At 23.4% G+C, this 22,924-nt stretch overlaps 1 protein-coding gene across 1 annotated transcript; it reads left to right on the top strand.

Annotated features, from left to right (window-relative positions):
* The first annotated feature begins 21,226 nt into the window (after positions 1-21,226).
* On the top strand, positions 21,227-22,592 carry LOC145841658 (far upstream element-binding protein 1-like). The gene is made up of 3 exons (XM_082949014.1): positions 21,227-21,401; positions 21,586-21,741; positions 22,396-22,592. The coding sequence occupies exons 1-3, from the start codon at positions 21,227-21,229 to the stop codon at positions 22,590-22,592; spliced, it is 528 nt and encodes a 175-aa protein (XP_082805140.1).
* Positions 22,593-22,924: the final 332 nt, after the last annotated feature.

Here is a 22,924-nt window from a genome sequence, read left to right as displayed (position 1 = left end):
ATTGTGTAAATCTTATAAATTGAAACGTCATTCTCAAACAAGTTTTTTTGTTAGGTTTTTTGAAAAAATAATAACATAATTACTCGTGAAAATAATTTAAAATAAATCATCTTTTATTCAGTACTCTGAACTCTATAAGTTTTGAATTTAAGCATGTATGATGCTAAATATATTTATAAACCATAGTTGTCATTGTGGTAATTGTTGATGATCGTTGAGCTAAAAAAGGATCGAATCTGACATTTCAAGTTAAAATAAACAAAATTTTATCAACATTCAGTTTTTTTACTCTGAAATATACTTGTCTAAGTATCGATACATTAACAAGTTAAAGTTTTGTTAAAACAAGCTTTTTATTAAATAATTACTTTTATCATATCAATAAAGAGGTAGAACAGTATTATTTATGAGAACGGGTCTAAACTGCACGAAGATAAAATTGCACGAGGGGACAAAAATGCACGAGAACAATATTGCACGAAGCCAAATTTGTGTGAGGGCACAAAACTGCATCAGGGAACAAATTTGAACAAAGACGATTCTGCACCGAAGGTCAATATTGCACGAGAGTAAAAAGTATAGAACAAAAAAAAAATAAAAATAAACAGAAAGAAGAAACTAAAAAAATATTAAATAAAAAATATATATATACTGACCGAGGGTAAGGGTTAGACAGTGATAGTAAAAACAAAGTAAAAAAATAACAAAAAAATTAAATTATTAAAAAAAAAATTAAAAAAAATCATAAAACAAAGAGAAAAAGCTACCGACCGAGGGTAAAGGTTAGGGGTAACAGCTATAGTAAAAAAACATAAAAATAAGAAAATTAAGTGAAAAAAAAAACTTAAAAATAATAAAAATAATAAAGATAACTTACCGACCGAGGGTAAAGGTTAGGGGTAACAGTGGTAGCAAAAAAACAAATTAAAAAACAATTAATAAAAGTAATAAAAAAAATTAAAAACAAAATGTTGAAAATTAACGAGTGCAAAGTTGTCTCCGTGCAAAATTGTCTGCTCGTGCAAAAGTGTCTTCGTCCAAAATTATTTTCGTGCAGTTTTATATTCGTACAATTTTATCCTTTCGTGCAAAATTATCTTCGTGCAAAAGTGTTTCCGTACAACTTTGTGCCCTCATGCAACTTTGTGCCCTCGTGCGTTCAGCTACCCACAATTTCTTGTATAAACCAAACGCATTTATCTACAACTGTTTGATATAATTTGATAATTAAGATGATTATATCAAAAAACATTTCCACTAATCCAAACTAAAAAATCAACAAATAAAATAAAAATTTTTAGATTATTTTTAAATTAAAAGTAGTCACAGATAACAGGGCTCATTATACGATTCTGACATTAACAATTGTGTGAATGAACACTCTTATCTATTTTATACACTAACAGAGTTTGTATTTATACGCGTCAGTTCTCATAATAACTAGAATTTGTTGTTAATGTTTAGTTAAGTCACAATTGAAGAGATAATTTTACTACGTCAAAAAAAGAGATTTCTCTTTTTTAAAGTTTTTAGTTTTTAGAATAAAATTATTTAAAACTTATTTTTTTAAATACCTTAACATAACGTAAAGTATACTTTTAAAATTCTCAAACTCAATATGTTACGACTAATAAGAGTACCATATTTTTTTCATTTGATTTTAAGTACTAAGTAAAAATAAAGGTTGATTTTAAAATATAAATAAAAATATATGAGGCTTTACTAAACTATTTTATAAAATAATTAAGTTGTTAGTCAAAGTCTCTGAGTTCTATTATTCGTAACAATTTCAAAATAAGCTTTTATAAATTTTATGCCAGTTTTGTATGAAAAAATACCTACAGTAATATTCGAGAATATAGTTTAAAACAAATATATTTTATTTAGTACTCAGAACTATATACGTTTTAAATTTAAACATGTATGATGGTAAATATGTTTGTAAACCATAGTTATCATTGTGTTGATTAGCGATTACCGAATAGCTAAACAGGATTGAAGTCGATATCTTAAATTTAAATAAACAATTTTTTATTATTATTCAGTTTTTACTCTGAGTACTTCTTATCTATGTATCAATAAAGAAACAAATTCAAATTTTGTTAGAACAAGTGTCTAATTATACAGTTAGCTTTGTCAGTGCAGAAAAATATAATTTGTTGCATGAATTAAAGGCATTTATCTACAACTGTTTGATTTTATTTGATAGTTTTTGTGATTTTATCAAAAAATATTTACATTTACACAAACTAAAGAATCATCAAATAAGTTAAAAAAAGTGTTTGATATTCTTTTAAAGTAAAAATAGACAAAGATAACAGGAATCATTATACGATTCTGATATTAACAAGGTATGAATGATCACTGTTATCTGTCATGTATTTCAACAGAGTTTGTATTTATATGCGTCAGTTCTCATAATAACTAGAACTTGTTATTAATGTTTAGTTACATCACGATTGAAGAAATCACTTTACTACGTCAGAAAAAAAGATCTCTCCTTTTAAAGTTTAAAGTTTTATAACTAAAAGTTATTGATAGTTGAGATTTTTAAATATCTTAAGACAATGTAAGGTACTTTTTCTAGTTTATCGAAACTGAATATGTTACGTCCAATAAGAATGCAACAATTTTTTTGATATTGAACATTAAGTAAAAATTATGGCTGATTTTGAAACAAAAGATAAAGATGAATGAGGCTATGTTAAGTTCTTTCAAATAAAAATTAAGTTGTTAATCAAAGTCTCTGAGTTTCATTTTTTCGTTTAGGTATCAGACAAACTAGTATTTATCTACGATTTTATAACTTAGGCGTTATGAAAATTTAGTTAAAGAAAAAGTAAACTAATACTTAAAGAAATATATGAAAATTGCACAATGCACAATCCTATGTATTTTTTCATTTGTAAACTTTGTTATAAAAATGCATTTTTTAAACAACAAATAACATTCATCAAATCAGCAACAGCAGTCCTACTATATGTCAAAGTCATAATTAAAAAAAAGAAAGTATTACAATTTATCAATATACTAAATCATTTTGAATATTTTATTAAAAAATATTAAGACTACTTCTTTAATCTTTACAATTACATATAAACAAAAGTTAGCAACTTTAAGTTCATTTTTACTAAACATTTAAGAATATAAAATTTAAAATTAAGTTGTTATTACATCAGCTGGGTTTCATGAATTAAATCTACTACTTGCGGCTGTATTAAAATAAATTTGTGTAAAACCGGTACAAAGTGAAAAACAAACATACTTAAAATTATTATTATCTATCAGTATTGCATTCCTGCATTTTTTATAACATAACATTTGTAGAATTCAGTCAAATAACTTAATTTTAGTAGGTAAACAGGTAGCTAAACAATTGTATTACTTTACATAAAGGATGCAACTACTGTTCTGCGACTAAAATATATACAACTAGGTATTATAATTGTTAACGTAAAACAAAAATCAAGCTTATTAAGATTATAGAGTAAAAAGTTAATATAGTTTATTAATTATTTTTATTTATATTTAACATAAAAACTTTTAAAAAACATGTGGTTAAAATGATTCAGTTACTTTTCATTTGATAAAGTTTTATACTGTAAAAGCTACTGCAAAAAAAAAAAATAATTACAAAAGGGTAGTTAAAACCATTGTTTATTATTTTTGCTTATTAAATTAAATTGAAAATATAATTTCTAGCTTGTAATTACTGGCAGTGTTTGTGTGGTAATTTGTTAACATAATATTTCAAAGTTTCTTTACAAACTAAATTTAGTTTTAAAAGCAAATCAAGTAAACATCTAAGGAGTATCGAAACAATCAAAAAACAGTACTAAAATTTTTAAATAATATTTAAAGATGCAAACAAATGTTTTTTTATAAATTTTTTACAACATATTAAGATGGAAGATATTTTTTTATACTACGATATTTTATTATATTTAGATTTACAAACTATATAGTTTTTTGAGATTGTTTTGAAATTATTTTAGGAGCACCTAATACTTAATTAGGTACACTTTAAACCCTGATAAAATTTAGTCGGTATAAAGTAACAGCCAATATGTACATTAAAAAATTAAAACATTAAAGGCTCAGTAAACATAAATTGAAAAAATAAAATTGTATAATTTACAATAACCTATACACAATTTTTTTTTTTCTGAAAAAAAAAACTTTCAGGAGATTTATCAATATCTAATCCTTACATGTTTTTATAGCTTAGGTAAAGTTAAGTTAAAATTTATGAATGTAAAAACCTACAACCGCGTTTCAAGCATCAACAAACAAAAACTTTTTAAAGATCGTTCAACTATTAATTTGAAAAATTTTATTTTAAAATATTTAAGATTTATTTTAAATAAAACAGCAAAAAAATATTAAAACAAACTAAATATTTTTAATTCAAAATTTTAAGTATACTGGTTCTCAAAAACAATAAAGAATTGTTAATATTTTATCTGCTTGTTAAAACAACATATAAATTTCGACTATAGTACTTTAAATACCATATCTTTTGTTTTAGTACTATGTTCTCAATAAAATGTTATAAGTATTAAGCAATTAAGTTATGACTTAGTCGTTAAAAATTGATATTTAATTTTCACTGTAGTACTCCGATCACTATGTCCCGTTTGGTAGTAATTTTCAAGATATTTTTTATTTTTTTTACTAATCTAGAAACTAAATAACTAAAAAGTTTTTTTTTAAGTAAAACGTTTTGTTTTACATATACTTAATTAGTAAGTGCTACTTTTAAAATGAACAACAACATTATCTTTATGTGTTAAACTTTTATAAGTTGAACAAACCAAGACCATAATACATTATAGTCATGTGTTAATAGGCACGATTTGTTTTGATAGCACTTAAAATAGCTAATTATTTTTTAATATTTATAAATTCTTTCTTTTTGCTAAATTTGCGAATTATTAGTTTATACCTTATAAGTTTTGTATAAAAGTAATACTTAAACTTAAGGTTTAATTAAAATTTATAATTAAACAAATATTAAAAGAAAATTTCGTAAAGTTTCAAAGAATTAAGAATAAAAATAAAAAAGTTTGAAATATATACTTTTTAATTTTGTTGTGCAGTTCTACTACATCAAGGTTTCTCCATTGGAGGCAATTGCTAAAAAGGCGCCAAAAGGAAGCCATAAGGTCATAATTTGAAATCTACACTAAATACTATAGAGTTAATGATGAACATTAAGAAAAGAAAATATCATAGGCATTTTCAACGATAAATTTGAACCTTGTACTAGTTATTTTTATAAATTGTTCGGAAATTTGGAGGGTCACAAGCCGTATAACGGGAAGCCACAAGAAAATAGTTTGAAACTTACACTAGGTACTCTAGTGTTGATGATAGATAGTATGAAAAAAATTTTTTAGGCGTATTTAACATCAGTATGTAGATAAATATCGTTGGAAGGAGCTATAGGTTTTTAGTTTTATTAAAGGACGCATTTTCGAAAAAGTATTATTACATTAAGAAATACATTAAGAATGTTAGTACTTTTACCTAGCAATAGACAAGTTAAATTTAAACCTTATAACAAATTTTTTTAACTTTTAATGTATAAATGTAATAAACTATCTATTAACTAAAGCATTAATATTAGGATGGTAGTCTACAGTATAAATAGTCCATATATTGTAACTGTGACAAGGTTTTTTAACAATGTTATGTTAACAAAGCCTTGTAGTTTGAAATGAAGGTGGATAAAAGATCCTAATTTTAGTTTATAAAACTCAAAGTTGTTAAATGATTTTTAACTAAGAATTAAGAACTTGACTTATACAGAGATTCTATTCTAAACAGGTATTCTATTATTTGAAACAATTTTCTTAAATAGTAGTAACTAGTAAGTGACAAACAACTACGGCATTTTAGTTGCATATTAAATATCCATTAACAGTAGATTTAGAGAAATTTTATCATTCAAGCAAAAATATAATATTAAAAAAACAGTACTAACATTTATTATGAGCCCTAGCTGAAAGTCTCAGAAATAAGTATGTAACAAAAAAGTTATTAGTTTAGTTTAACTAATTGAGAATTAAAACAATTGATCATTCGTTGTCTTTGATTTTTATATTTAGAATGAGATTTAGAAAAAACAGCTTAATAATGTTATCGTTTAAAATATGGTATTTTAGTAGTTAAATACATAAGTATAGCGTTTCTGGTTTGGTAATTTTTTTTCTAAAGTTCTAAATAACAAAATCTTTTTTTGTTATAAGTTTTGTAAAGGTGGTTTTGGATGACAGTTTATGATTAGTTTATTGCAAACGGAAATGCAACAAGTTTCATGATTTTTAAGTAAAGCTTATATTTAGTTTATTAAAGTAAATGCTAAACAATCATAGCTACTGTTTAAGCCAGTATATATTTATAAAAAACTTCAAGTCCAAAACTCTTACTTAAAAGTTATTTAATTTTTTTAAATATTGCAATAGAAAAACAAGTCTTTCATTCTTTTTTAACTATTTACAAAACTAATGCTTTAAAATGTTTTTATCAAAACTTTAAATATTTTTTTAAGAATTAAATATATATTACATTTATTAATCAATGTTTTCCTCCTATCTAGTGACTTCTTAAACCTGTTAAAGACCTTTTTAGGTTTTATTTTTGTAAAAGGTAAAACCCCAGATATAACATTTTATCTATGTACAGTAGCTACGTATTTAGCGTAGTAGCTAACCAAGAACATCAGTTTAAAATTACTGTCTTAATTTCTTACAGTTGAGCTAAATGAACTCAGATTTAGTTCACATGTAACAAGTCTAGTTACAAAAATTAGATTCAGTTCATAAGAGTATATTACAAGTACAAGGTAAAATAGCTGAAGTAAGGATATTGAGTATTGTAATTATTTAGTTGGTAATGTGGATTTAGCTTATAATATTAATAAACAAGCCTTAAGAGACACTAATAAATTTTAGAATGCAATTAAGAAGCTAAATAATAATTGAAAATTTTAAAGTTCTGTAATTTGTCTAGTACACGAAATAGTAATTATTTAATAGTTTTCCAGTAGTTTTTAAAATTTATATAACTACAATTAAGCAAAAAAAATAGGTTTCAATTATAAAAACAAAGTTTTTAATTGGATTAAACTGTAAATAAACACCTTTTTATTATTATACAAAAAGTATTATTCAAATTTTAAAAATTAAGAAAAATTAGGATCTTGTTAGTACAAAAGGTGGTTTTCTAAGTGTTTAACATAAAAACAATATCTTATAAAACTGAATGTTTGACAAAGAAAACTTATTGTTTTATAATTTTTTCTTTTGAAGTTAAATCAACTTAAAAAAGTGTAACTGTTTAACTAAACTAATCGCTAAAAGAAGATAATTTAACAACATTTTTCATAAAATCAAAACTCAACAAAAAAACTATTTATTTTGAAAATGAATATATTATGTTTAAACTCTTAACGTCAATATCAATTACATACGTATTGAAATTAATGCTTATTGAAAAGCTTAAAACATCTTATAAACTACAACCAAATAAATTATTAATTAAAGGGATTATATCTAACTGATGATCTACTTCTTCTTATAGCATTATCAAGCGATCGGGTGATTACAAAATTCTTCTGTACGTTGCTTAAACGGCAATTTTCGAACCATTTCTAAAATTAAAACTATTTTTTATTAAATTTTTATTTACTAATAAGCTAACTTTCCAAAAATAAGGATACAGGATTTAGTTTATAAAATTTAAATGTCAGCCAATTAACAAAAAAAAAAATCATTTTGAACAAGCCTTTATTGGTTTTTATACAAACTTTATTTTAAATAAATTTATGCTTTTATAAAAAAGATAGGTAAATGTGTATATATTAAATAACAGAAAATTTATTTTTCACTATTCTGTTTGATTCGTAATTTAAAGTAATTTTTTATTTAAATTTTAGAAATACTTGTTTCTCTTATTAAAAACTTTATAAATAAAAACTTCTGCAAAAACCTGTATCGCTGGTTCTGAAAGACCAGTCGCTAATGCAAGTCGATTTTTCTCGCTTTCCGTGGGATACCATGACACTTGGTAGTAAAAGTTAAACAGAGTCCTGTACTGGAATAATGTTACTCCTGGTCTTTTCCTAATGATTATATTTGTAATTTTTTTTTTATACTTTTAAATTTAACTTTCATAGATTAAATAAGTTAAAATTAGTTTTATCACCCTTATGAAAACGTAAAGATTGGTTTATTTAAAGTTATAAGTCAACTAAACATTGAATAAGTTTTTTATCTTATTATGATAATTATACTCAATTTAATAAAAACTAACCATGTAAAGTTTGCTGAGTTTTCCCCTGGTAGTGTATTTTCTGAACTTGTTGCTATGAAAAGCTGTGAGAAGGTTAACTTTTATATGAATTACATTTTTTTGTTTTTAATTATTTAAAAGAAACTTTTAAAGCCTCAGAGTAATATTTCTGAATGAATCTTGGAAATTGAATTTATTTTTTGTTAAATAAACTAATACCTTTTTGTTTCCACTTTTATTAATTACTAAACTAATTTTGTTAGTTGTACTTTAATTAATATTTGGAACCTTTAAACAGTTTAAAATGCTTTTTCTGTTTCGTTTTCTCAAAATAAACGCTTTTTAAGAACTCAAAACCAGTTTTGTAAATAATTTTTATAAAAAATACTAGTTCCGATACATATTTTTATACAATATCCTAATTTTTTATATTTTATTTTTGTGCTAGTTATACCTTGTTGTTTCTAGCTTTGTTAGTTGTTACATCATTTACATGAGTTTTACTCTCGCCAATGATTGGACTTTCTACGATATACTCTTCTTGGTTTAAAATGTTTTCTATAAATTCAGCAGCTTCAACTACTTCCTTTCTAATTCTCATAACTAATTCAAATATTTAACCTAAAATTAACATAAACAATTATTATATAACCATTTTAACAGCATTCACTGACAGTCAGAAACTTGAAGTTTAAGTTTGATAAAAATAGTAAAAGTGTCAGTATAAATAATAAGAACAATGTGTAAAAAACGACCTAGAAACTAATTTGACAGACTTGAAAACCAAATGATTGTGAACAGATACTTTTTTTTTTATACAACTAAACAATATGTCTTAGAGAAACATAGACTTCAACATAATGAAAACTAATAATAGTGTTCCTACTTAAAAAAAAATTATCTACTTTTATCATTAATTGAAACATTTTGTTTTTGAGTTAAATATATATGTTATGTTAAAAAATTTTATTGGAAGATTTAAATTAAACTTTTTTTTCTAAACAAAATAATCCTATAAACTGTTTATAAAACAAGCAAACTAGTAGTTACTTAATTAGGTATAATTAATATAAATTAACTCTCACTTTTTAAAACACTGTTCAATTTGCTTATTTTGTTTACAAAATACTGAAGTTTATTAAAAAATATAATTAAGAATTAGTTTAAAAGTTAGCATTGTTTATCAAATAACTTAATTTACACTACTTCAGTACTTTAACTGCATTTTCAAAGAATATGGTTTATTTTTAATATTGTTATTTTTTTAATTAAGACTAACTATATAAGCATTTTTTAACTTTATTTTGTACCATTTTAAACATTTTTATATTCATAAAATTTTGTATTATCTTTCATTTGAAGTATCAACTATTTTTTATAATTTCGGCTAGTTTTAATATTAAGGATTTTTTGTTATCCCAAGTATTTAATTTAATAATGTTAAATAATTTTTAATATCTAAAGGTAAATAATGATATACTGTATTTTTTCTTACCGTTATTCAATTTAAACTAGTAAAAATAAAAATAGACCATATGTTTCTAAAACCGTATTAGGATTTGAAAATTATACAAAAAAAAGTCTAAAACGTTTGCGTTTTAGCAATACAACCATAAATAAAAATTAAAAATTATTTGTCAAATATTTTGTACTAGGTTTTGTCTTTAGGCTTGTAGCAATGTACACAATGCTAGTCAATTATAACTGTCATATCTTACGAGAGGCATTACAAAAAAGTTTTTTCAAAGCTGTTTATGTTAGTAAGATCTAGAAACATTAAAAATTACAAGAGTAGTTGCAAAACCTAATTACCTCTAATACTTTCATTACAAGTTAACATAATTATTTATTAATAGAAAAAGGTAAAAATACTCGTATCTATTATAAGGTTACAAAAGGTTTTAATATATTTTTGTAAAATCATTAAACTGCACTACACGACCATCTTTTCTAGACATGTGAGTTTAAACAGTGTAAAAAAATCTCTGAAAGATTGTATAGTAACATGTATTTTATTCACCAAGGTATCAAAGACGCTTAATACTTTTTTTTGTCTTTGGAACATATAACATGATGTGATACTTTAAACACGTAAATTCTGCTCAGTTTAATGTTTTTACAGAGCATGGAAAAGTTTTTAATTTTTTCCGAATAAAAGTTATAATGTTGTTTAAAAATGTTATTTCAAATAACTGTTAATCTAAAACTGTACATAACTTTAAATTAACATTGCAGTATAACTCTTATATAGTTAATATTAAAATGTTTTCTGTTCAAAAAGACTAGGAAATAAAGGAAACGCGGTATTATATAATATATTTGAACTCAAATAATAATGATCATTTTTAACTAAAACTACAATTATAACTACCTCATTTTGACTCAAAAGTGAAATGTTGAAAGTTAACATCATGAAACTAAATAACTATTTATTGGAACAAAAACTCAATCCTAACAATTTTAATAAAAAAACTATAATTTATTTTATTAAGATTGGATATTATGTTTAACAACAATGACAAATGACCATAACTTATAAAATCTTTATAAAATGCTTATAAAAAGCTAAACAACTAAAACATCTTTTTTTATATTACTAATAAAAATTATACCTGATGAAAATGAAAAACCAAGTAATAAACAAAATTAAATAAAAATTCATATTTAACTTAAAATTTAAAATTTATAATTTTCAGAGTTAAGTCACTTGTTAAATTTTTGCATATTTACTTTACGAACAAGTATTCAAATATTGTTCTAACATTTGACGCTGTACAATATATAAATAAAATTTTCAGGTTAAGCACTGTCTTAGTCTTCAAACTAGTTATCTAATTTGCTGCAAAGTGTTCATAACTAAAGATTAATAAATTAAAATATTAAGAATAATAATTTAAACCACTTGAACTGATAAGTAAAAATTTAATTAAAAAAACAAAACAGTTAAGTGAATTTAATTAAGGCTTAAAATTAATTATTTAATTTGCATGCTTGCATTGTTTTATTTAATTTACTCAAATTTCAGACGCTTGTAAAAACTGAAAAGTATCAGAGCATTTTTAAACCTATCATTTGAATTTTCACAGATGTCTTTAATACTTTTGCTTCTCAAAACAAAATTGTACTTTTTTATTTAAACTTTCTCAAGCTCGAAAGTAATTTATTATTTTTTGCAAAATAAAAAAAGTACATAAGCTTCTTTTGTTTTTACAAAAAAAATCTAAAACGTTGTTCCGGAAAAAATTAGCTCACAAACTATAAACTTTTTTTGGTTTTACAAAATGTTTTCATCAACAAAGTTACAAAACGAAATATGTTATAATACTACTATTAAATATTGTCAATAAATAATTAATAAAATGTTATTTTAAGAGTAAACCACCTTTGTTAAAATATTTATCCTAACAAATTATTTCAGGATATTAAACAAAACTACAAAAAAAAAACACGTGACAAAAATTCATGAAAAATTATTAAGTCGTTGTGTGGTGTAACACAAATCGCTTAATTTTTAATAAAACTAAATTAACAAATTTCATTGAATGATCAAAAACTATTATTGCTGTATAACTGATGATATATAAAAATTTAAATTTTATGCGCAAAGATATTTTATTATACCAAATATGATATAGATCTGTTGCAAATAAATAACTTATGTCAGGTTGATTCAGGTAAGACTGGTTATAAATAAACTTAATCTGTTACAATGAGGAAGGATTAACTAATAAAATTACTCGATATTTATAAAAAGTTTGTTATTCTTTTATTAGACTATTTTTGTTTAAAGCGTTTTTAAGTAAAGTAACACTTTCAAATTTTTAGCACGTAGTTTTTCATGGATGGAATTAACATTAAATGCTTAGCTTTATTTTACCTGCTTAATCAATATACGTATCATACATGAGCACTTATTTATAACGAACTACTACCTATATACAGAAAATTATTTTTATAAACTGCATATTTTCAAATAAGTTTTTCTTAATATAATAGTTGCCCAAACATCAATAAGTTCAACAAAGTTTTTATGTATGATACTAGGTAATTCACTTATGCAGTTTATTGACCGACAAAAAGAGTTCATTAGGTTTGCTCTATGGACATGGTGTACAAAAGACTTACTTAAAGTAATTTACATAGTAAGATACAAAAATTAATGTCTATATGTAGGTGGTACTTCAACCTAAATAAGAACTTTTAAAATATTTTATATACTTTTTAACAGGAAATTTTTATTGATCTTAACATTTTGCAGTTTATTTTTTTATAATAACTTATTAGTTAAACATTAGTATTTTAGACATATAACATTTATCCGATTTAGTACAACAAAAGATAATATCAAAAAAAAACTTTACTTTGAAAAAAAAGCATAACAAAAATTTGTAAAAATTTATACTTAGTTACAAATTTTAAACTAATATACGATTTTATCAAAAAAATAAAATAATAAGCTGCACTTAAAAGAAAATCTAAAAATAAATAAAAAAACCCAGTAACCACTGTAGATATATATATATGAAATAAGTTCAAAAAAATTGTTTATAGAAAGAATTTTCTTTATAAATAATAACTTTTATTTAAATAACAGTTTCCGTGGTTAAGGTAAAAAATATATTATGACTTTTTATAGCTTATGTTGTTTCAAGGTTTAATTTTATAATGTTAAAATCTGTATAAAAAATGCATGTCCTGTTAAATGTCGTTAAATATAGTAACCTGATTGTATGTAATTTTATACAACTGGAATATAATACTTTAATATACTTTTAAAAGACTTTCAAAATAATAACTAAAAACTATTTAAATTCAGTTAGTGCTTAATATCAGTTATTTAATTATGATTTTTTGTTAATTTTCTAAAGTGAGTTAAAAAGACTAATACATTCGTTCAATACTGACAAAAAGTAACTTTAAAACTTATTACAAAATATTTTGTGATAATCTGTTACATGTTTGACTTCATAAAAATAAAGCCTTTTTTTTCTGTTTTTTATTATAAACTTATTAAATTTTCATGCAGTTTGTGTGAAATTAATTTTTTTTAAATGGCAAACTTGTGTATTTTGTTATGCTATCTTTAAAATATATATAAAATTTAGATTACTAAATGTTTAAAAACTCAATTTTAAAAAAATGGTAATTATATATGAAAAAAACATTTACTAACTTATAAAACTAAAAGAATATTTGAATTTGAAAAAAGTGTTATGAATAAATAGGAAAACTCAGTTTAAAAATTTTAAATTAAACTAAAAAATATTATCTTATACAAGTATAGACTATTTATTTTATTTGGGCTGACAATGTTACTTTAATCTAAATTTATTAACTAAATTAATTTATTTGTAAATACAGGCTTGTATGTACCATAAAATAGTCGAAATAGTTGAATACATTATAGTTAATTAAGTATTTTATTTGAATCTATATTTGAAACTAAACTTGTATCAAGAATACACATTATTTTTTATTTTTCATGAATCTAAAATTTTTGTTAGTAAAGTTGTACTAGAATTGTGTATCGTAAACTAAAATTAAAATCGAACTAAATTTTTTAGTTTTTTTCTTTGTTTTGTAAATAACTTTTGATAAGCTTATAAATAACGAATGAATCAAAAATTTAGATTAGATTACTTTTAAATAATCATTGTAATAATGATTTTTTACTAAAGAAACAAAAGTAACGGCCAGAACTAAAACAAAAATTCAAAAAAATGATTTACTTAACTACATACAATTTTGTCTGGATTCTGCAGGTTTTAGTAACATTTTAGTCCATTTACATTATTTACATAGACATTTTTGTTTTAAGATATATGCTTTAATTGAAAGTGTTTGTAAATAGTATTTTTATTAGGTTAGGTAACACCTTTAAGAAATTTTATTTTTGAGCTAACAAAATTAAATAAAATCATAAGTACTACACTTTACACGACCTCTACGTCAAGGTTACGAATTCTAACTAATCTAATTTGTAAAAATAAGCTTCGATGGTTTTAAACTATGTTAACCTGTTTCTCTTTTTTTTACTAATAACAAAATCTTAACTTATTTGATCTTTTTGTGTAATGTTTTACAATTAACTTTTCTTCTTAGGTTTTGCTTCTTTAATATAACTAAATGTTAAAATTATTAATTACCAATATAAATAACTTGATTTTACTTCTTTTGTTAATAATAAAGCGTTTGTTAGTTAAAACTTCTAGTTATCCTTTTGTTTGCAAGGTATGAACAAATAAAGTTTGTAAAGAACTTAAATTGATGTAATTTGGATTTTAATTTATACTAATACAATCGTAGTTAATGCGTGGACCAGGGTTTCCCAAAGTGGGCCAAGTGGCCCCCTAGGGGGCCATGAGCCGTAAAGGAGCCACAGGGGGCCATGAGGCCATAACTTGAAACCTACACTAGATATTCTTGAGTTGCAGATGAAGAGCAAAAAAAAAAAAAAACTCTTATGTGTATTTTATCGTAGTTTTTGAGTAATCTATATGTTTAAGGGGGCCATTACTTTTTCAAACTCTTTAAAGGGGGCCATTAGCAAAAAAGTTTGGGAAACCCTTGCGTAGACCATCATTAATAAGTTATAGTAAAAATACTTTTTTTTATTGTAAAAAAACAAAAAACTATCTTTTCTTGGTCGTAAAGTAGTAAGAGTAAAAGATCTTGGTTTTAAATTTTTTACAACAAATAGAATAATATAACAACAACTTATCTTTATAAATGTAATTTTAATAATCGTAAGGATTCAACCTAAGTAGTTAAATAAAAACTTTTGAAACATGTAGTTTTATAAAGTTTTATATTTATTATTTTTAGTTTTTGCGAACTAATTTTGTTACTTTTGTGTAGTAAGTTTATCTATATTAAAACAAATAGTTTCAACTGAGTCACCTTGATTGCATTATAATAATTAAACTTAAATTAAATAAGCATTTAGTTCAAATAATAATATATATACAGTAAAAAGTCATATAGAATTAAAAAAAATATTTTATGTACATACTAGTTATATTTTATTCTCTAAAAGAATTTTCTCTTTAAAAATTTGTAAATATAATTTTTTTAAACTACTATTTTCTTCAGAGTTGGTAAAAAAATATATTATTTCTTTGCTTTAGCAAAAAAAGTCAATGAAAATTTATCAAAATTACTTTATAGGAATTTTGAAACTCGAAATAATATTACAACAAAATTTTTACGTCAATTTTTCGTATTTCTGAGGAAGACTGAAACATGAAAAAATTTTAGACTTTTGTATGAAAGTTTTAAATTTATGGAGCACAAAATTGTTTTATTTTACCGAAGTGTGGACAGATTTCAATTACTTTGAATACAATTACACCAAACAACTTGCACTGTTGTTTGGTAATTTTTATTTTGCAGTTTGTTTGTTCCTGCTTTAAAATTTATTAAAAAAGAATGGAAAAGAAGTTGTCATTTTAAGAGGTGTTTTAAAATTAATTAATTTTTTAAAATTTGATAAATCAAAAAAAAATCTTAATTATTAGCTGCGGAGTTTAGATACTAAGCAAAATTAAAATAAATTGTATAAATATATATACACTTATGAGAATATTAATAAAATTCGTCTTGTAGACCCTTCTTTCATAATCTATCAACAGTATTATCTATTTGTATGCTCGAAAAAAGCTAGTAGACTTTATGAAAATTTTATAATATTTATATACAAACTTTAAATTTTAGAACTAAAAATTTTTATGAATAACAGTAGGTAGATAAAATTCAATATAATTTTAACATTTTCAATCACATTCTAATAGTTTATTGCATGTTTAGTGCTTAATTATAACTAGCTATTTAAGTATAAATGTGTTTTTGGGTCTAGAATAAAAAACTTAGTCAATTGTATTTATTTTTAGTTATTCTTTTATACTGTGTGGCATGTTTTTTTGATAAAAATGGATTTCCTCATAGGATGTGACAAAAACCATGTACTGAGTCTAATTATTTTAGATAATTATAAAAATGGTCTTATAATCATATAAAACTTTGAATTAAAACAAACTTTTTTCAACAACTTAACAAGCTAATAAATGTTTAGTATAGAATGACTATTACTTTTTGACATGTTGCTAAAAATTATAAATTTTTAGTCGTAGTGTTAACATATTGAAATACTACTTAAACTATGTTTTGTTTTCAAACAATATTGATAGAATTTACTGTAGTTTTGATAGTATTTTATTACGTTTGCTTTTGATGAAGCAATCATCATTTTCTTTCAAATGCATTCGTTTTTCATCATTCCAAAAGAAAAACTTAAGTTAATAAAAAAAAAACATTTAAACTAGAGAGGTATTGGTTATTCTTGATTAAGTCGTATTAAAACAAAGTATTGTGCTTTATGAAAGTAAGTAATTGGCTGATTTATTTTTAAGATAAAAACGAACTATTTTTCTCAACTTTATACACGGCTGTAAAGAAGAGCATAAATCTAGTTGAAAATTGTCAAAAAATATATTTTAAAGTCATTTTTTCATTCTAAATTAAGTTCATAAAGAGTTAGTTTTTCAAGCTTTTCTTTTTTAGTCAAAGGTAGATTATTTAATTAAATAGTTTTGTTTCAATTAAAAACAAAATTATAGTTAACACATTGAGTCGTTGTATTTAAATTATTGTATAAAAATACAAGTTTTTAGATGATTAAAACTAAAATCTTTAAATTTAATAATCCAAAAAGTAATGATATAGAAAAAATATATACAATTAAGCAAATGATAAAAGTAGAATTTTGGTTAAAGTATATGATACAGAGTGAATGCAAACTAAGTTACCTGAACTTTAATGCTAGCAAAACAGAACTCGAAAAATTTCTGTTACGGGTAGGTGTCAAATATGCACGAAGACATTTTTTACGAGTTATTTTTTTTTATCAGTTACAGGTGATATTATCAAAAGGTTTTTTTCTTTTTATTTTCCTTTTTTTATTATTTTTACAATTACTTTTATCTTTGAACCTTACCCTCGGTAGGTAACTATTTTTTCTTGATTTTTGATTTCTTTATACATTTATTTTGTTTTATAAATCATGTCTTCTTATTTTAATTTATAATTAATAAAAATATTTTTTTTTTCACTTTCATTGTTATTCCTAACCCTTATCCTCATTTAACTTTTTTTTCTTATTTGATATTTTATTAATTTTTTTTTCTTATATATTATTTATTTATTAAATCTTGGCAGAAATAATCCTTGGTGCAAAATGTCTTCATGCAAAAAAGTCCCTTAGTTCAAAGTTTTAAACATATTTGCAAGATTAGGCAACTTGATTGTGGTTTTTTTATTAATTTTAACCGAGTAATGATAAGTCTAATATTTTTCCCTCATTTCCACTTTTAATAATTGAAAACATTGAACTTTAAATTATAAAACATAAAGTAGTATTAAATAATATTTTGAATTTTTATTTTTCAAAGTATTTTAATTTATTTTTAATCTTATGATGTATTTAATTTATCTTAACAAGTTATGAAAATATTAGTTAAAAAAACTAAAGTACAAATAGAAAATTTAAATTTTATATTTGTATCAAGATGGTGGTAAAGGTTTTTATCATACTTCAGTTTTTTATATTTAAATTTAACACTGATTTTGAACAATTTTGATTTAAGTAATTTTAGCATAGATTTTGAATTTAAACTTAATAAACCTATGATTTTATTTTAGTTGATAAAGATTGTAAAAATTAGTAAAATTTAGATTTGATAAACTAAGAAGTAATTCAATTTTAGTAAATCAAATCAAACATTACTATATTTTAAAGACAGGGTTTATTTATTTTGTTGGTCATAGACTAAGTTTTGTATTTTATTCCTTTGAGGAAAACTTTTGATTTTTTTGTTTAAGTTCTAGTTTTTAAGTTTAGTTCAGCTTTTTTTAATTAACTTTATATTGTTGAAATATTTTTTAATAATACACTTTTATTCTTGTAAATAAAAACCTTTTTTTTTTTGTTTACCAATAGTTTGTTGAAATTAGTATTCTATAATGTTATCTATAAGTTTTTTTAAATGTTTGGGAAACCCTGGACTAGAGGAATACAAGTTATTAATTTAAATAACCAAAATTATGTAACTGAAAGAACATGTCTTCAGGTAACTAGGTTTGCAACCTGCAAGGTGTTGTATTGTAAAAGTTTTTCTGCTAAAACCTTTCTTAAATTAGCTTACTGTTACTTCTCCCAATGCAAAAGACAGGGTTGCTAAAAACCTGGAATAACCTGGAGTTTGACAATTTATGCTAAACAATCTGGAGAACCTAAAACTTTAGAAATTTTGAAAATAAACCTGGAAAAGCTTGGAACTTATAATAATGCTAACTATTAAGTGGTAAAATTTGATTTGACAAAAAATATTTATCCTATAGATAAAATTTTTATGTTATCAACAAATTTTTCTTTTATTAGAAAACACATTTACATCAGCTTTACAGTATCCCCCAATGTTTTTTTTTACTATTTCACTCATTTTTTTTTAACCTTCAATAGAGCTTTGATCTAAAAATAGACCCAAAAAAGTGTAGTTTTAAAATTATGTTGTAATTTTAAAAAACCTGGAGAAATTTCCCAAAAATATTTTGACAACCCCGAAAACATTTTAAATTCATGTCACAAAACTTATTTTATTTGCATCGGAATTTAAACCTTAAATATAGTATCTTATATTAATAACCAGTAAAATTTTTACACTCTTTAGCTCTTTTTGTTTTAAAAAAATTTATTGAAGACATAATAAAAGTTTTTACACTTTGATAACTTTAAAAATAGATTAGTGTGAAAAAATTCAAGTTTTATAAGTTGTACTACAAAGTTTTTCAAAGTAAAATATAGATGAACAGACAAAATATAAACAATATTAAACTAAATTGAAATGATTTATTACAACCTTTTTTATTAGTGTTTTGTAAAGCTGAATTTTTTTTTCAATCTTTTTCAAAATGATTTAAAAAAAATACATCCAGAAAAACAGCAACTACAATATGTAATATTAATTTAGTTTTCTCTCTTCTACTTGACAAATAGCAAGACGACTATCCATATTATCAGATTTTAATTCTTTAACACATGTTAATAGATAACTATTTAAACATTTAATTTACATAAAATAAAATTTTATAAGGACTAGATAACTTGTCTAAAGCTGAAGTATTTTACTATATAGCCCAATAAACGTTATACAACTCAATGTTTACCATAGTTACATCTGTTCATATATTTAAAGATGTTGGCTTTTATTTTTATCAAAAGAAAAAAAGCTAGCAGTATTAAATAAAAACTAGTCCAATTTACAGTTTTTGTTTTTATAGATTTTCAAGATACTTCAACAAAAAATAAATAGGTTTACAGCTTAAAATTTGTTACAAATTATTGAAATCATACCTTTTTTATTGCTTTGAGTATTTTTATACTAAATCACAGCAAAATTTCTTATATTATTTTTACAAAACTTTATTCAAATTTATTCTCTAAAAACTCTCTACTAAAATAAAATAGGTTAATTTATTAGATTTTGAAAAAAACCTATACCATCCTTAGTCTATACAGACTGAATCATTTATTTTTAATTATTTTGACTGTATAACAGGTTAAGTTATTCTTAGAATTATTATTTTAACAAAGCTAACTTAATTTTATTGTAAATATAGTTTCTTATTTTATAATGTTTACTGAATTGAAATGTTAACAACTAAAATATTTAATTACTACGAGGCTTTATAAGCTTTCTGTATACCTAATATTTTTGTGTTAGTATGTAAACTGAGTTTAAAAATTTTATTTAAATATATATTGGAAAATTCGTTTTTAAAAGTAGTATAAGAATTTTTATTAAAATTAGCCATATAATAAAGAGAGTTACTACAAAATTATAATACTCTAGCACTAAAGACATTTTAAATTTTTAAATCTCAAGATAACTGGAGATATGTTATGCTAGTGTTATCTTTTAAACTCAGGATGACTTAGTCGAGTTTAGTTTATTTACAAAAATTTTTTGATTGTTGAAAGTTTCTTAAACTTATGTAAAATATTTAAAAACAGTATTTTTTTAGTTTTTTAAACTAGTTTACTTAACATTAGTATTATTTTTTATATAAATATAGTCGCCAAAAAACCTTGAATTAAGGAAAATCCTGGAATTTGACAAAAATAAAAAAGAAACTTTAAAAAATTTATTCATGTATAGTATATAAAGTTCAAAAAAATACGAGTAATCTAGCAAACAAATAATTACTTTTTTGCATCACTAAAAAAATTTGCTATTACGAAACACATTTCAAATATCTTTATATTATCTTTTATACCACAGATTTTAACGCCTTATAACGTTACATCTTATTATCTTTTATATGTTATTAAACAGTTTACAATATTTTTTTTATTGTTTTTTTAATTTAAATTTAATTTTATACTATAGATATTCCAAAATTTTTGTTTTTATTCTTTTAGAAATTCAAAAAAAAAATTGGAGAAATTTAAATAAAACCTTTTGCAATGCTGTATTTAAGTAAATATCATTATAAATTAAAACATAGTAGGTCTTCTTTTGTTCTAGCATAAATTTTCATTTAAAACTTTTATATAAATTTTGATCTATAAGTTTATGCATCTAGTTTGGCACAACACATTCGGTATGAAACAAGTCAACAGTATGACTTTTAAATTAACATACTTATAAATGTAAAAGTGGTTAAGTTGACATTGTATGTTTGCCACAAAATACTTGTAATTAACCGAAAAGATTAATTGCTTTAACTGCAAATATTGTTTTGCACATTAATCTTAGCATTATAGAGTCTCTTCTTTTAACTTAGAATCAGTGAGTAACTTTCCAATTTGTTCATCTGAAGGCGATTATTAACAACTTAATATTTTTATTTCCAGTTAAGTTTTAACATATTTAATATGAATCAAGCAAGTAGTGTGAAAACTGAAACCATCAGACTACCTGAAGCCGTCGTGGATCTCATCAACGGGCCAGACAGGAGAGAAATACTCCGATCCATGATGAAGTCCAAGTGCCGGTTTGAAATGATGCCTCCCATGATGAACACGAAAGACAGAGATTGCATTCTTACAGGTACCACATAATTGAATTGAAATATTTATTATATCTTCCAATATTGTTATGTTTGATAGGTTAAAAATTCCAAGTAAAACGTGCCACTCGAAAAAAACTTCAAGATACTGAAAAAAACTTTTTCAAATATTAGATGAACTGAGATAATTTATTTAGATACATGTTGTAAACACGTGTTTCTCAGGTACCGCGGACAGCATTGAAGTTTGCAAGAAAATGTTCGAAGATATGGCCGCGCGTCTGGAGACTTCAAAAAAATGGCTCGAGCTTCAGCAGGAAGAGGAGAAACCGAAGATCAAGAAGATCACACGACACCAGTTGGTTCCCGAGGGTGCAGTAGGTATGACAGACAAACTTAAAATACAAAAGACTATGATCAAACATGTTATCAATTTGGTGGTTAATAAATAAGTAATACTCTCAAAAAGATATAGTGGTTTTAAAGTAATTGAAAAAAAAGCATTTTTAGCTTCTAATTTTATCTTTGTTTGAATACGAATTCAATACGATATCTACAAAAGACTTAATAAGCATCTTATCATGGAACTAAATACTCTCAAAATGATGTAGTGGTTTTAAAGTATTTGAAAAAACAGCATTTTTAGCTTCTAATTTTATCTTTGTTTGAATACGAATTCAATACGATATCTACAAAAAACTTATTAAGCATCTTATCATGGAACTAAATACTCTCAAAATGATGTAGTGGTTTTAAAGTAATTGAAAAAAAAGAATTTTTAGCTTCTAATTTTATTTTTGTTTGAATACGAATTCAATACGATATCTACAAAAGACTTATTAAGCATCTTATCATGGAACTAAATACTCTCAAAATGATGGAGTGGTTTTATGGTATGTTGAAAAGTTTTTTTTCAGCTTCTGATTTTATCTTTGTTCAAGTTGCTAAGAGGTTTACCAAATTAACTATTTTATCACTTTACCAATATAAAATCAAATATCCAACATCATTTACGAACAATTTTTACTCGTTCAGGCATGATCATTGGTGAAGGTGGGGAAACCATCAAGACGATCAACAGCAATACGGGAGCGAGAGCATTCGTGATAGATGATCGTTACAATGATGGCCACAAAAATTTCAGAATTATAGGGGAGCCGGAGCAAGTGAAGAAGTGCATGAAGATTATATACGACCTCGGGGAGCTTTGGAAGCAAAATAATAAAAGATAATTATAAGCACAGAGATCTTCCGCTTGCCTTTTGAAGACATCTTAAAATTGAGTACTTAAGCTGAAGATTACTTGATACTGAGGCCCTGTAGGGCTTTCTTTTTTATGCGAAATGTTCCTAGTTTATTAATAAAAGATTGCCGTACATGAATCGTTGTTTTAATCATTTGAAATATTTATTATTTTATTTTTAGTTAATAAGCGAAAGTAATAACTCTATAGAAAGCATGCTCATTAAGTACTAGGAATATAAGAATAGTCAAATAATTAAAAATTAGCAAAAATCACTCAACGTTTAGGCTAATAACAAGTCAAGTAAAACTAATATTCTCT

Source organism: Thalia democratica, chromosome 1 (genome assembly GCF_965202585.1).
Source record: "Thalia democratica chromosome 1, ktThaDemo2.hap1.1, whole genome shotgun sequence".
In the NCBI taxonomy this organism is placed as follows: domain Eukaryota; kingdom Metazoa; phylum Chordata; class Thaliacea; order Salpida; family Salpidae; genus Thalia; species Thalia democratica.
The sequence above is the reverse complement of the archived record's forward strand: the minus strand, read 5'-3'. Positions and strand labels throughout refer to the sequence as shown.